The sequence below is a fragment of the Salmo salar genome, chromosome ssa28, assembly GCF_905237065.1.
Source record: "Salmo salar chromosome ssa28, Ssal_v3.1, whole genome shotgun sequence".
Lineage (NCBI taxonomy): Eukaryota > Metazoa > Chordata > Actinopteri > Salmoniformes > Salmonidae > Salmo > Salmo salar.
In genome coordinates this window covers 13,556,164-13,568,982 of record NC_059469.1, presented here as the reverse complement: position 1 = coordinate 13,568,982, position 12,819 = coordinate 13,556,164, and the positions used below count along the sequence as shown (strand labels likewise).

At 42.4% G+C, this 12,819-nt stretch overlaps 1 protein-coding gene across 1 annotated transcript; it reads left to right on the top strand.

Annotated features, from left to right (window-relative positions):
* The first annotated feature begins 6,055 nt into the window (after nt 1-6,055).
* On the top strand, nt 6,056-12,810 carry LOC106589518 (ER lumen protein-retaining receptor 2). The gene is made up of 5 exons (XM_014179603.2): nt 6,056-6,374; nt 8,835-8,935; nt 9,312-9,470; nt 9,926-10,178; nt 11,510-12,810. Exons 1-5 carry the CDS (start codon nt 6,284-6,286, stop codon nt 11,542-11,544), a joined length of 639 nt encoding a protein of 212 aa, XP_014035078.1. The 5' UTR covers nt 6,056-6,283; the 3' UTR covers nt 11,545-12,810.
* Nucleotides 12,811-12,819: the final 9 nt, after the last annotated feature.

Sequence of the window (12,819 nt, the reverse complement as noted above, 5' to 3'; positions counted from 1 at the left end):
CTAATTTATTCCTTGCCACTCATTCTGAAACTCACTGCAGCTCTTTGTTAAGTGTTGCAGTCGTTTCAGTCACTGTAGTAGCTGACGTGTATAGTGTTGAGTCATCCGCATACATAGACACACTGGCTTTAAAGATTGAAAAAAGCTGCCCTGGGGAATTCCTGATTCTACCTGGATTATGTTGGAGAGGCTTCCATTAAAGAACAACCTCTTTGTTATGTTAGACAGGTAACTCTTTATCCACAATATAGCAGGTGGTGTAAAACCCTAAAACATACATTTGTTCTAGTAGCAGACTATGATCGATAATGTCAAAAGCCGCACTGAAGTCTAACAAAACAGCCCCCACAATATTTGTATCATCAATTTCTCTCAGCCAATCATCAGCCAATTATGTAAGCGCTGTGCTTGTTGTATGTCCTTCCCTATAAGCATGCTGAAAGTAGCATTGTATCTGTTCAACAAACAAAAAAATCCCCAAAGTTTACTAAGGATTGTAACAGGCTGATTGGTTGGCTATTTGAGCCAGTAAAGGGGCATTACTACTCTTAGGTAGAGGGATAACTTTTGCTTCCCTCCAAGCCTGAGGGCAGGCTTGGAGGCTTAAATTGTAGGCTTAAATTGAAGATACGGCAAATAGGAGTGGCAATATCGTCTGCTATTATCCTCAGTAATTTTCCATATCACTGTGCAAATTTGTCTGTGTCTGTTCTTTGTTGAAGTATATTGCTTTAAATGTATTGTCTTATTCTGGGTTGATACTTAATTTCTCCAGCAATAACACATTGTGAAACTGTACATATAAATAGTTGGATCTCCATTGATTCAGTCAAGCACTTTCTACCTGTTGTATTTTCAACTGGGCAGTATCGTTCTGTTACGACACTGGTATCTGGATTGATTATTGATAGCAATACGAGGCCTTATCAGTGAATACCTCCCATCTGAAGTGTTATGGGCAGCAAAACTTGTTAACTTTAAATAATGTAACACTCACTGTGTATTTTACTTGAAAAATAATATCCCCTCAACAACAAATACATGTTTTTTTTTTCTGCGACATGTCATTCTTGATCTTCATATTCAATAGTAAACTTTTGTATCTTTTAGAAAGCGCAATAGACGTTTGAGATGACGTGTAAATGCAGTATCATATTAGGATGTCATTTGAATGAAGGATATTTGATGTGCTGTCTTGTTTTGCACGCTTTGTACAAAATAATAAAATGCAGTACTACAGGATATTTATTAACGTAGCTCTTTATTAGCTACAACTTGCATGTTCACGCATCTCCAACCATGATCAACTGACCATGACCTAACCATCTGGGTGGTCTTAACCAATCATAGCACAGTATGATACGGCGGTAAAATGCATCCAATTATAATTCAGTATGTTTACACATATGAATATTACATCCCCCTTCTTTTAAAACAAAATAAAAAACATTACATATTTTAAGCATTTCTTTTTAATACATGGTCTGTAGTTTGAACTCAATGTAAGTAACCATTTATATTGCATACTACACCAACTGAATCAACATAGACTCTGAAACAATGATCCAACATACTGTTACTTTTCGAACAAGGGATTCTCAGTAACTCAGCTTTCACTGTAGAAATTACATTTTAACATTTCAAACAAATACAATACCAAAGCATTTCAAGTGAACTTTCAATAACAAGTTTACAGTCTGGAACTCTTTTAGGGCAGCGATCCGCCTACACCCTTTGACATTTCACAGGTCTAGGACAACTCTGGGCTTGACCTCTCTTCCTGACCCTGTGCGATATGATGCTGAGCATGCTTCTGTGTCAGTCAACGGTTCTTGTGGTGTTGCAGGTAAGTGTGGTGTATGTTGTGCTGTGTGTGTGTTTAGTCCATCACGTTCTCTTTCAGGGGAATAGTTCATCTCATCAGTGTGTTGTTTTGTGTTCAGTAGGCGACGACGATTGCGGCGGTACACCGCTCCTTCTGCGGTGCGGACGTGATATGAGTGTTCAGTGTCAGCTGGCTGGATGACGACTGCTGGCTTCCAGAGGCCATGCTCCTGGATTCTAACTGACTCTCCGTCGATCAGTGGTGGCAGAGGTCTAGCTGACCTGTCGTAGTATCGCTTTTGTTGTTGTTGTCTCTGTGCACGTTTTTCATGCATTTCCTTGTAGCTGACGACCTCAGGTTGCAGCTGCTGGTTGGTGCTGGGAAGGATTAAGCGAAGTCGCGGGTCATCAACAGCTGGGCTGGTGATTTGAAGTTGTCAACTGGAGTGTTGCGGTATTCAAGGAGACTGAGGTAGGGGTCTCGTCTGCTTTTGCTTTGTCCATGAGTGATTTAGCAATCTGCACAGATTTTTCAGCAAGGCCATTACTTTGAGGGTAATGTGGGCTTGTGGTGACATGTGTAAACTCCCATGCTTTTGTGAAGGATTCAAACTCATTTGATTTGTAACAGGGCCCATTGTCAGATATTAAAGTATCTACAATGCCATGCCTGACAAAGGCTGCTTTCAGCTTGTGTATCACAGCTGCAGATGTGGTGCTGTGAAGCTTGTCGAGTTCGAAGTATCTGCTGTAGTAGTCCACTGTTATGATGTAGTCCACATTGTTCCAGGTGAACAGATCGGTTGCCATGACCTGCCAGGGTCGGTCTGGGATACAGTGAGGTAACATTGGCTCTTTGGTGTTTGAGGGGCGTCGTTCAAGACAGATGGCGCATTTACCAACAATGTCCTCTATTTGTTTGCACATTCCGGGCCAAAACAAAATGTCCCGTGCTCTGTTTGCACTTTTCCATGCCCATGTGTCCAGCATGGATCTTTGTCAAAATCTCTTCTCTGAGACTCGTAGGAATAATGATTTTCTCTCCTTTGAAAATTATTCTGTTGATCTGTAATAGTTCATCACGATGGTTCCAGAATTCTGAGACGCTCTGAGGGCCTTTTCTCCTCTCCTCAGGCCATCCGTTCTGTATGACTTTCCTCAGCTGTGTGAGTTGTGAGTCCTTGTCTGTTTCTGCTTGCATCTCCATCAGTTTTGTGTCACTAACTGGTAAGTGGCTGTACACAGTGTGCACTTGCATGTCCATGCCTTCACTGAGGCTGCTGTCCTTGTAGGTCAGAAACTTCCTGGAGAGTGTGTCTGCGACAGGGATGTCTTCGCCTGGACGATGAGTGATTGTGAAGTCGTATTTTTGTAGTTGAAGGATCATTCTCTGTAGCCTTGGCGGGGCTGCAGCTAGTGGTTTCCTCATGATTGACTCAAGGGGCTTGTGGTCGGATTCCACAATGACTTGTCGTCCATATACGTACTGATGGAAACGTTTACATCCGAACAAAATGGCATAGAGCTCCTTTTCGATTTGAGCGTAGTTGATTTCACTGTCTGTGAGAGATTTGGAAGCGTAGCCGATGGGCTTTCCTTCTTGCAGTAGCACTACACCTAGTCCATATTTCGACGCGTCCACTTGGGAGTCTGAGCTTTTTGTTGGGGTCGTAGTAGGCAAGGATTGGTCCTGGTTCTCTCATGATCAAGTCTTTCACATTCTGGAAAGCAATATCGTGTTGCTTGTCCCAGAGAGACTCACTGGACTGCTTTAGCAGTTGACGCAGGGGTGCATTAGCATTGGAGAGGCTGGGTGCGAACTTGGCTAAGTAGTTGACCATGCCAAGCACAGTTTCCAGCTCTGCACGGTTCTTTGGTGGCTCCATTTCTTTTATGGCTGAGATCTTCTGTGGATCTGGCTTGATTCCATTCGCTGTGAGAAGATGTCCGAAGTAGCTGACCTCTGAAGCGCCGACTGTGCTCTTCTCGGGGTTGAGCCGGACTCCTCTCTTGCGGGACCTTTGCAGCATCGCGCAGAGGTTTCGGTTGTGCTCCTCTTTGGTTCGACCATAAACAAGGATGTCGTCCACAATTGCCACAACTCCGTCGAGGCCTTCGTACACTTCGTCGATCTTTCGCAGAAACTCGTCTTGGGCTGAGATAATCCTAAAAGGCAGGCGACAGAACCTGTAGCGTCCAAACGGTGTGCTGAATGTTGTGAGCTTAGATGACTCTTCTGTGAGCTTGATAGCCCAGTAGCCTGATCTAGCGTCCATGACACTGAAGTAGTGTGCCCCCGCTAGCTTGTGCGTGATGCCATCTAGCGTCGGTAAAGGGTAATGGGGGCGTTTGATAGCCTTGTTCAAGTCTCTTGGGTCGAGACATACTCGGAGCTTGCCTGTGCGTGGTTTCTGTCGGGTCGCGTCAATTCGAATCTGGTATCAGAACAAAAATAGTCAGCACAGAGTAACTTCTGATTTCTTTGTACTTTAATTAATGCAAACACTTGAATGGTAAATATGATGTTCGTATATACGGTCTCACTGTATCACCACGCAGGGCAGACAAAGAAGAGAACGACACATCCTTTGTTCTTCCTTAAATACTCTGACAGAGATAGTTCCCGCTCACTGCTGGCCTGTCAGAGGGAGGATGAGCATGGTTTAAACTTACTCATCCTATCGTCGGCGTGCAGGCTGGTCCCAGCCTCGTGACGCACTTCCTGTTGCCGGGTGTAGTTATTGTCTTTAGCAGTTGACTTATCTATAGTTTATATACTTAATATTGTAGCATAGCTTCTCTGTTATATTATATAGGTTAAGCAAACAAATAGCCAGTTCAATGTCAGCAAAGACTTGTTCTGTCTCTGATATTTGACTTTTCTGTGTCACTGAATCAATAAACAGTTCATCGTTTGACATTTCATCTTCACTCACTGCGTGTAGTGTTTTTCCACGGTAAGCTCTGCACACTTTTGCAAAGTGATTCCATTTACCACATTTAGTACACCGTTTGCCTTTAGCTGGGCAATTTCCTTGTTCGCCATGCACTTTGTATCCACAATATCCACTTGTTTTGGGGCGTTCTGAGTCTGTGTCGCTCTGTTTTGGAGTTATGTCTCTCTCCGTTCTAAAATGCGCTCTCTGGGCACCGGAGGTGTGCTTTGATGTCTGCTTGTTCACGTGATGCCGCGCGAAATGGTTTTCATCTGAGCTAGCTCGTGAGATATGGCTATGTCGATAGCTTTGTCCAGCGTTAGCTCAGACCCAACATTCAAAAGTTTCTCTCTCACTCGCGGTGAGTGTATTCCAAATACAATACGGTCCCTGACCATATCATCCTTGTTTGCATAATCAGTCTTTCACAAGCAGACGCAGCTCAGTCACAAACTGTTCAAAAGACTCGCTAGCTCCCTGTACTTTCTCATGGAATTTGTACCTAGGGAAAATCGTATTGGTCTTCGGCACAACATATGCTTCAAAACGATCGTAGTATGTTTTCAGTACCTTTGATTCAGCCTCGGTAAGTGTCCATGTTTTGTAAATATCTCTCCCTTTTTCACCGATCCAGAGGAGCAGGTAGCTGCACTTTTCCTCTTCTCCTCTGTCCTTCAGAGGACCCGTGAACATTAGATCCACATGCTGTTTGTACTTACGCCATGCTTCGGGTAAGTTTTGTTTTGTTGATCATTGTTTTAGAGTCTGTTGTTTCAGTTGGTGTAGTATGCAATATAAATGTTTTACATATTCTAAGCGTTTCTTTTGAATACATGCTCTGTAGTTTGAACTCAAGGTAAGTAGCCATTTATATTGCATACTACACCAACTGAATCAACATATAATAAAATGCAGTACTACATGATATTTCATAACGTAGCTCTTTATTAGCTACAACTTCCATTTTCACGTATCTCCAACCATGATCAACTGACCATGACCTAACCATCTGGGTGGTCTTAACCAATCATAGCACGGCGGTAAAATGCATCCAATTATAATTCAGTATGTTAATACATGAATATTACATGTGTGTCATGTATTATGTGCATTTGACTGACTGGTGATTATTTCACTTTCATATGAATATCTTCTGCAAAGTTGTTGCTTATTCCACTGTCAAATTCTCAAATGAGTCTGGGTTAGTTTTTATAAATATAGTAATTGAAAATATAAAATACATTTCCGTGATCACGGGCGTGTCCAACCTCTCATTAGGCGAACGTCAATTTTTTCCCAGCTTGCATTGGGCGCGACTATCCTTGGCCACGTCTCCGGTCCACGTCGCGCATTACTCGCCATTTTCCCATTCAGACCGAGGAAAACGTCGATTTAGGTGCCTGACAGACCCTCTTGTAAGGTTTTAAACCTGCAAGTAACGGAGGCTTGAAGGTCGTATTTGATTTGACCCGCATAGGTTCGTTCTAGCGAAGGCACAGCCGCCTGCAGCACCCAGCAGAATCATGAACATTTTCAGACTCACTGGTGATCTCTCCCATTTAGCAGCCATCATCATCCTACTGCTAAAAATATGGAAAACCAGGTCCTGTGCCGGTGAGTAAGATTCCCATTTGGACTATTTGCAAACTGCATACATCTCCGATTGCCATCTCAATTCCAGTACAATGTACCTAACTATTAAACTAGCAACGTTTCCTTGCAGTGGATTATTGTTGACAAGCTAACTGCTACTAGGCAACTAACGTTAGTTTGAGGCTTCATCAAATCAGATTGTTAGCATTGATGCTAGCACGGCCTAGTAAACAGGACAATGTTGGAAAAGGACAAAGTCCAGCAAATCAAATAGACCCAAATGAAAAGCATGCAATGTCCGTTGCTAAGTAACGTTAGTTGACTTGTGTTGAGTACCCCACTCATTTATTAGCTAGCTAGCGATATCAGGTCAACATCTGCGCACGTCAGTTTACAGGGCCCACTAAACGCTTTTCAGTGTGTGGTATGTCATGCCTCATCATCCCTGTTGTAGTACAGAAACCTTTGAGCTTAGTCTGCTAATTCCCCCCCCCCCCCCCCGACGTCGCTACCCAGGTCTGTCCTTTGACGTGGTAGCGCTGTCACTTAACGCTGATAATATGGTTAAAACAATCTAATTGTTGTCAAATGCACAGCTCATACAGGACTTTGTTACTTTAACTTATACAGAATTAAAGTAGTCAATTTCCAATGTCCCCTGGGAATACAAGGCTTGTTGCAGTCTGTTGTGTAAGGCCATAAGACTTCTAAACAAGACTGCTAACAAGCTAATCAAATGACTACCTGCATTGACCTTTTTTTGCACTGACTCTTGCACTGGCTCTACCCACACACTGACATACTTACACTGACACCCCAACACACATGCATACAAACACACTTTCACACTCACCACATATGCTGCTGCTACTGTCTTATCTATCCTGTTGCCTAGTCACTTTACCCCTACATATATGTATCGTACCTCAATTAACTCGTACCCCTCCCTGCACATGAACTCGGTACTGGTACTCCCTGTATATAGCCATGTTATTTTTATTTGTTATTCACTTTGTATTTATTCCTTGTGTCATTACTTAAATGTATTAAATCTTTAACTCTGCATTGTTGGAAATAGACCTGTAAGTAAGCATTTCATTGTTAGTCTACACCTGTTGTCTATGAACCATGTGAAAACATTTTTTTGATTTCAAACTGGTTTGGGTTGAAGGTTAGGTTTAAGATGATCTGAGTTGTCAAAGGAGGCACTGATACCTGTCACGATCAACAACTTCAGTAGGCAGGTAGCTCCTCACACAAGAGATTGGATTTGTGACACATTTCAGTCAGGCAAAAATTAGTTTGTGCTCGGTTACTGGGCCAACATAATCACATCACTGCAAGCACTGAAGTTGAATTCAGTCTTTAATATACTCTAGTCTAGCAATGTTATTAATGTATTGTGAGCTTCTTGACTACAAGTGGGTGCTACCACTTGCCAGTGTTTGCAGGTTGGCCTTCTGAGGCGGAGCAGCTGTAAGTCTATCTATGCCTGTGTTTAGATCACCTGTAATAATAAAAACCTTTGGATTTTTATCACAGTTGTCACTACCTGGCCATGCTAGAGAGGAAAGAAGCTCTCAAAACATAACTGAGATTGTAGCCACTGACCGTAGCCATACAATATCTTTGTGTATTGTTCAGGCATAGGAAAGTTTGAGGGATGGATCTTCTTTCAGCACAATCTGAAAGAGTAGGTTTTTGCCATGGCAAGCCCAGGATTGTACATCAGGTGGTCTAAGCATTTGTATGTGATAATGCTGTACTAAGCCTACTTCATATCAGACACTCAGTTGGTTGTGTCTTTGCAATTCTCCTGTATGGAGTCCGACTAGCTTTTACCTCATCACAGATGCTAAGTGGATTTGATCTGTCAGGTTTTCATTCCTGCAGTTAGAATCAGAAATTAATGTACGCAAGCATTACAAAGGTCATCTTATATTAATTTTATGTTGCTGCTTGTGGAATAAGTCACAGCCATAATGCCGGTAATGTCAGGAATTGCCATAGCAGTACCTTGAAGTTGATGACATTGACAAGTGTAAGATGGAACACAAAACATTGTGTAGTTATGAGTCTGCAGGTCCTAACTGGGTTAGCCAGTGAAATGGGACAAAATTAGCTTTCCAGGTTTAGATTTCTACCAAGGGGCCACCAAAGTCCCTGTTCAAAAACACTTCTTTCCTTTCTGTCTCCCTGAGAAGTAACACTGATCTGACCTGACTGCATAGGTGAAAGCAAGGATTCAACTTCATAGCCTCACACCAACCCTGTCCAGTCAGATCAGTGGTTACTCTAAGGAAGGATGCAAGGCTAACATCTCAATTCTTTCACATTTCAGATGAAGGAAATGAGACCGAAGGAGAGGAAGCCACTTAGGGCTTTTGAGATGTACTCATGGTGGACTGTTGTGAGTTTGGAAGAGAAGAGCGACATCTCACGTCTCATACACCTGTTGTTTTTTTTTTGTCTCTCTGACAGGTATCTCTGGGAAGAGTCAGATCCTGTTCGCCTTGGTGTTCACCAGTCGCTACCTGGACCTGCTCACCTCCTTCATCTCCCTCTACAACACCACCATGAAGGTGAGACGCACACGCACAAACGATGGATCTCGTGAGGGTGACAGGCTAATCCTCTTAGAGATCTTTGTTCAAGCAACACACCCTGCCCATTCTCTATAGTAGAGAGATCTACTCACGAGTCAATATTGAAGTACTGTTAAGTTGACACACCCTTGTATACCCAAGGTTCATTTGTGTATGAGTGGGTGCATCAAGAGTGTGTACCTCTAATTATGGAAACTGCTAGTACGTTGAAAACACAAGCAGCTAATTTGCTCACTTTTCTCATCGGTTTCTGAGGTTGCCGTGGGCTTAACCTAATTGGACGTATACACACATCTTCCAAGTTACAGTGAAGGGATCAAGTTAGTGATTGGTGTATTGTATTATGTTTCAGGTAATCTACATTGGCTGTGCGTACGCCACCGTGTACCTGATCTACGCTAAGTTCAAGGCCACCTATGACGGTAACCATGACACCTTCAGAGTGGAGTTCCTGGTCGTCCCCGTAGGAGGGCTGGCGTTCCTCGTCAACCACGACTTCTCTCCCCTCGAGGTAAGGACACACACCTACTTGTCTCTCATTAAGATGAATGCATACTGCATCAGCGTATTATACAGCAACCGATATAGAGCCATTTTTTTGGTTTAAAAGCAAATGTCACATTCGAGTGATGCGTGCGCATTCTCGCAACAAAACGCCCTGTAGCAGATGGCATACACTGATGTCGGGACCTTCGAACTTAGCAGTGAGTGATGACTATGAAAACACACAGGACTGATGACTATAGCTATGCTCAACAAGTAAATTGTTCTTCTAGCTCCATTTGTGATATTTTACCTTGCTTCGCTGGCTTGCTAGGTAATCAATGCTCTGACATTTGTGATGTTGTCAAGACGATAAGTCGGATGTGATCGTATTTACTTTCATGTAAACAAACCGCTTTCGGATTCGGAACTGCGCACGACACAGCCACAGACTCCACCTCTCACTATCTCCTCTCCCTCTAGATCCTGTGGACGTTCTCAATCTACCTGGAGTCGGTGGCCATCTTGCCCCAGCTCTTCATGATCAGTAAGACGGGCGAGGCGGAGACCATCACCACCCACTACCTGTTCTTCCTGGGCCTGTACCGGGCGCTCTACCTCATCAACTGGATCTGGCGCTTCTACTTCGAGGGATTCTTCGACATGATCGCCATCGTGGCCGGTGTTGTTCAGACAATCCTCTATTGCGACTTCTTCTATCTGTATGTGACAAAAGGTGAGTCGAGCTGCAGTCTTCTGACTTATTTACTAAGTAAGTTTGGTGCAGCGTTTCCGCAGCAGTCATTTAACTGTTGCGCTGCGCCACGGCAAAATTGCCACCACTCCAAAAAAAACATATTTTGGTCGAGGCACATTTTGAAGATGTTAGAAAGGTCTCCATTTACTTTTCCTCTGCAAACAAAACAAGTAATGAATAGAAAAATCAGTCAACCTCGTAGTAGAATCTTTCTACCTAGTTGGCTTGTGTTCTATGCAAGATAAATATTCCTCTAGAGGCGCATTCAAGTTACGAGAGCCATAGGAAGGAAACATGTATTCTGACAAGCAGTCAATGCACAACAATTCTTGCAATCGCAAGGAAAACAGCAGCTTTAATGGCCTTTGTTAAGAGGGCGATCCCAGCTTTCCATTCCAACTTTATTTGTTTCTCAACTCACAAATGTGTGAACTTCACCATTTTTAAACCGAGTTTTTAGCAGGGTCATGGTTAAGCATGCTCTGCAATTCACTGATAGTGGGGCTAAATCTAACACTGGTCAATTGTAGGGTAACTAGGGGTAAAATGTCACCCTACACCATTTTTTTTGAGTGACTTAAAATAAGTTGCGTAAGAAGTGGCAACCAGGGAAAGTGTTGGGGGAATAGTGACATGAAGTGGTTTCTGTGGGAGGTACGGACATGGTCATGTTAAGCTGGGTGGCAGGTTACCCCTCTGCCAATAACGGCACATTTTCAGTTTTCCCCTCCCCACTGACCATAACCAGACAGTCAGAGCAAAATTCCTGCTTGAGAAATTGCCCTTCGTGAAGATATTTGTTTGTTTTTTTGACCATTTTAATTGAAAACAATCCCAGTAAGGTACTTGTTATCCCAAAATGGTTTAATATTGAGATAAAAATGGCTGCATTGGACCTTTTAAACTCCAGTATATACAGTTTCCTTGTTACTGTAAACACTCAAGAAAAAAGATGAAGGCGGCCAGTATGTTGCAATAAACTTTTAGTGAACTCTTTAACAGAAAATATTTACAAAATGGCTACATATAGGAGCAGATCATCATTGTACATGAGGATGCACAACTGCAACGCATTTTGAATTATTGTGCACGATGCTCATATGTATTCTTATGTCAGTATTTTCTGTTAATAGTTCACTAAAGTTTATTGCAACGTACTGGCCGCCTACTCGTCTTAAGTTCATTCTTGAATTACCTGCCCTCATCTTCACTGTAAACACTCACCAGGAACCTCTGGTATTTGTCACAAAATGTGCTAAGGTCATCTGTTAACAGGTGCGGTGAACCTAAAAATCTCTCCTCTGTTTCAGTACTGAAAGGAAAGAAGCTGAGTCTGCCAGCCTAAGTGCCAAAGATCACCGATTTGGCAGACTCGCTGGGGGGGTGGCACATGACACAGTTGCCCCCCCATCCCCCCCCCTCTACTCCCCCCGCCAGTGTAAGATGCCTGAGACAGAGAGCGAGCCGCTTAGTTTGTCCTGTTTTTTGACCACTATCAGCAACACCTGTTTAGGAGGGAGCAAATGTCAGAGCGCTCAGATAGAAATGTATTGTATAGAGCTAGGGAATTGTCAGCTCTATTAATTATATTTCTATCTGCAATGCTTTTAACTCCACCTTGCTGAATGCAACCCAGAACAAACCCGAAAAGGTCATCCTGAAGCCTTCGGACTTCTGTTTGATGCATCTTGCCTGACCTTTTTTTATTACTCTGTATAAAGGAAGAAAACAGTTTTCTAAATAAAAATGTGTACTCTGTATGATGATTCGACACATTAGTGAATGAGCTGAAAAGATAAATTGCCTGGGATTTGGCACTGTAAAATATTGGAGCGGACTTCTTGTGGTGGGATAGTATTGACTAAAACCGTTTAAGAGTATTTGCAATCTCAAATGTACTTTTTTTTCTCTTCCTGAATCCAGAAAGAGGGGAAGTGTAATGGAGTGTTATCCCCTTGGCTTTGGCTGGCAAACCTTTTTTTGTTTCGCTTTCTGGCCCAGTGTACATTCCTGTATAAAGACAGCCAGTTACTGTTCATTCATGCCCTGGTCAATATTTAATATCCTCCAAAAAGATTAAACAAATCTAATCAATTTAAAGTTTGAATTGACCTGTAACTGTCACCAGCTATTTGAAATCTCACTTACACCCCCAAAGAAATACAATATTGATAAACTGCCTTATCTTCATTGCTGTAAATGGCTTTCTTCATATAAATTTACACCATCAAATGAGTATCACCTGTATCTATATTTTACTACCTGAGTGTCATTTCAAAATGAGTCTATTCAATGGCAATATACTGTAGGCTACCAACGCAGACATCAGCTCCTGAAACCAATCATGTTTTATGCAGATTCATATGTAGTGTTTCTTAATGTCCATAGATTAGTCTACATGATGTGCATATTGTTGAGCTCACTTTAGAAGAGATCTGTTGATCTTTGTGACACATGATTCTATGGGCATTGTTGAATTGGAACCAGATATTGTTTTCAGACATCTGCCTTTACTTATTTGGCCTCACATGCAGATCATTTTTTTTTTTTTTTTTTTTAACTGAGTTCTTTTGCATGCTGTTGCCACCACAAATAAAGATTTTACGGAAAACACTTGACT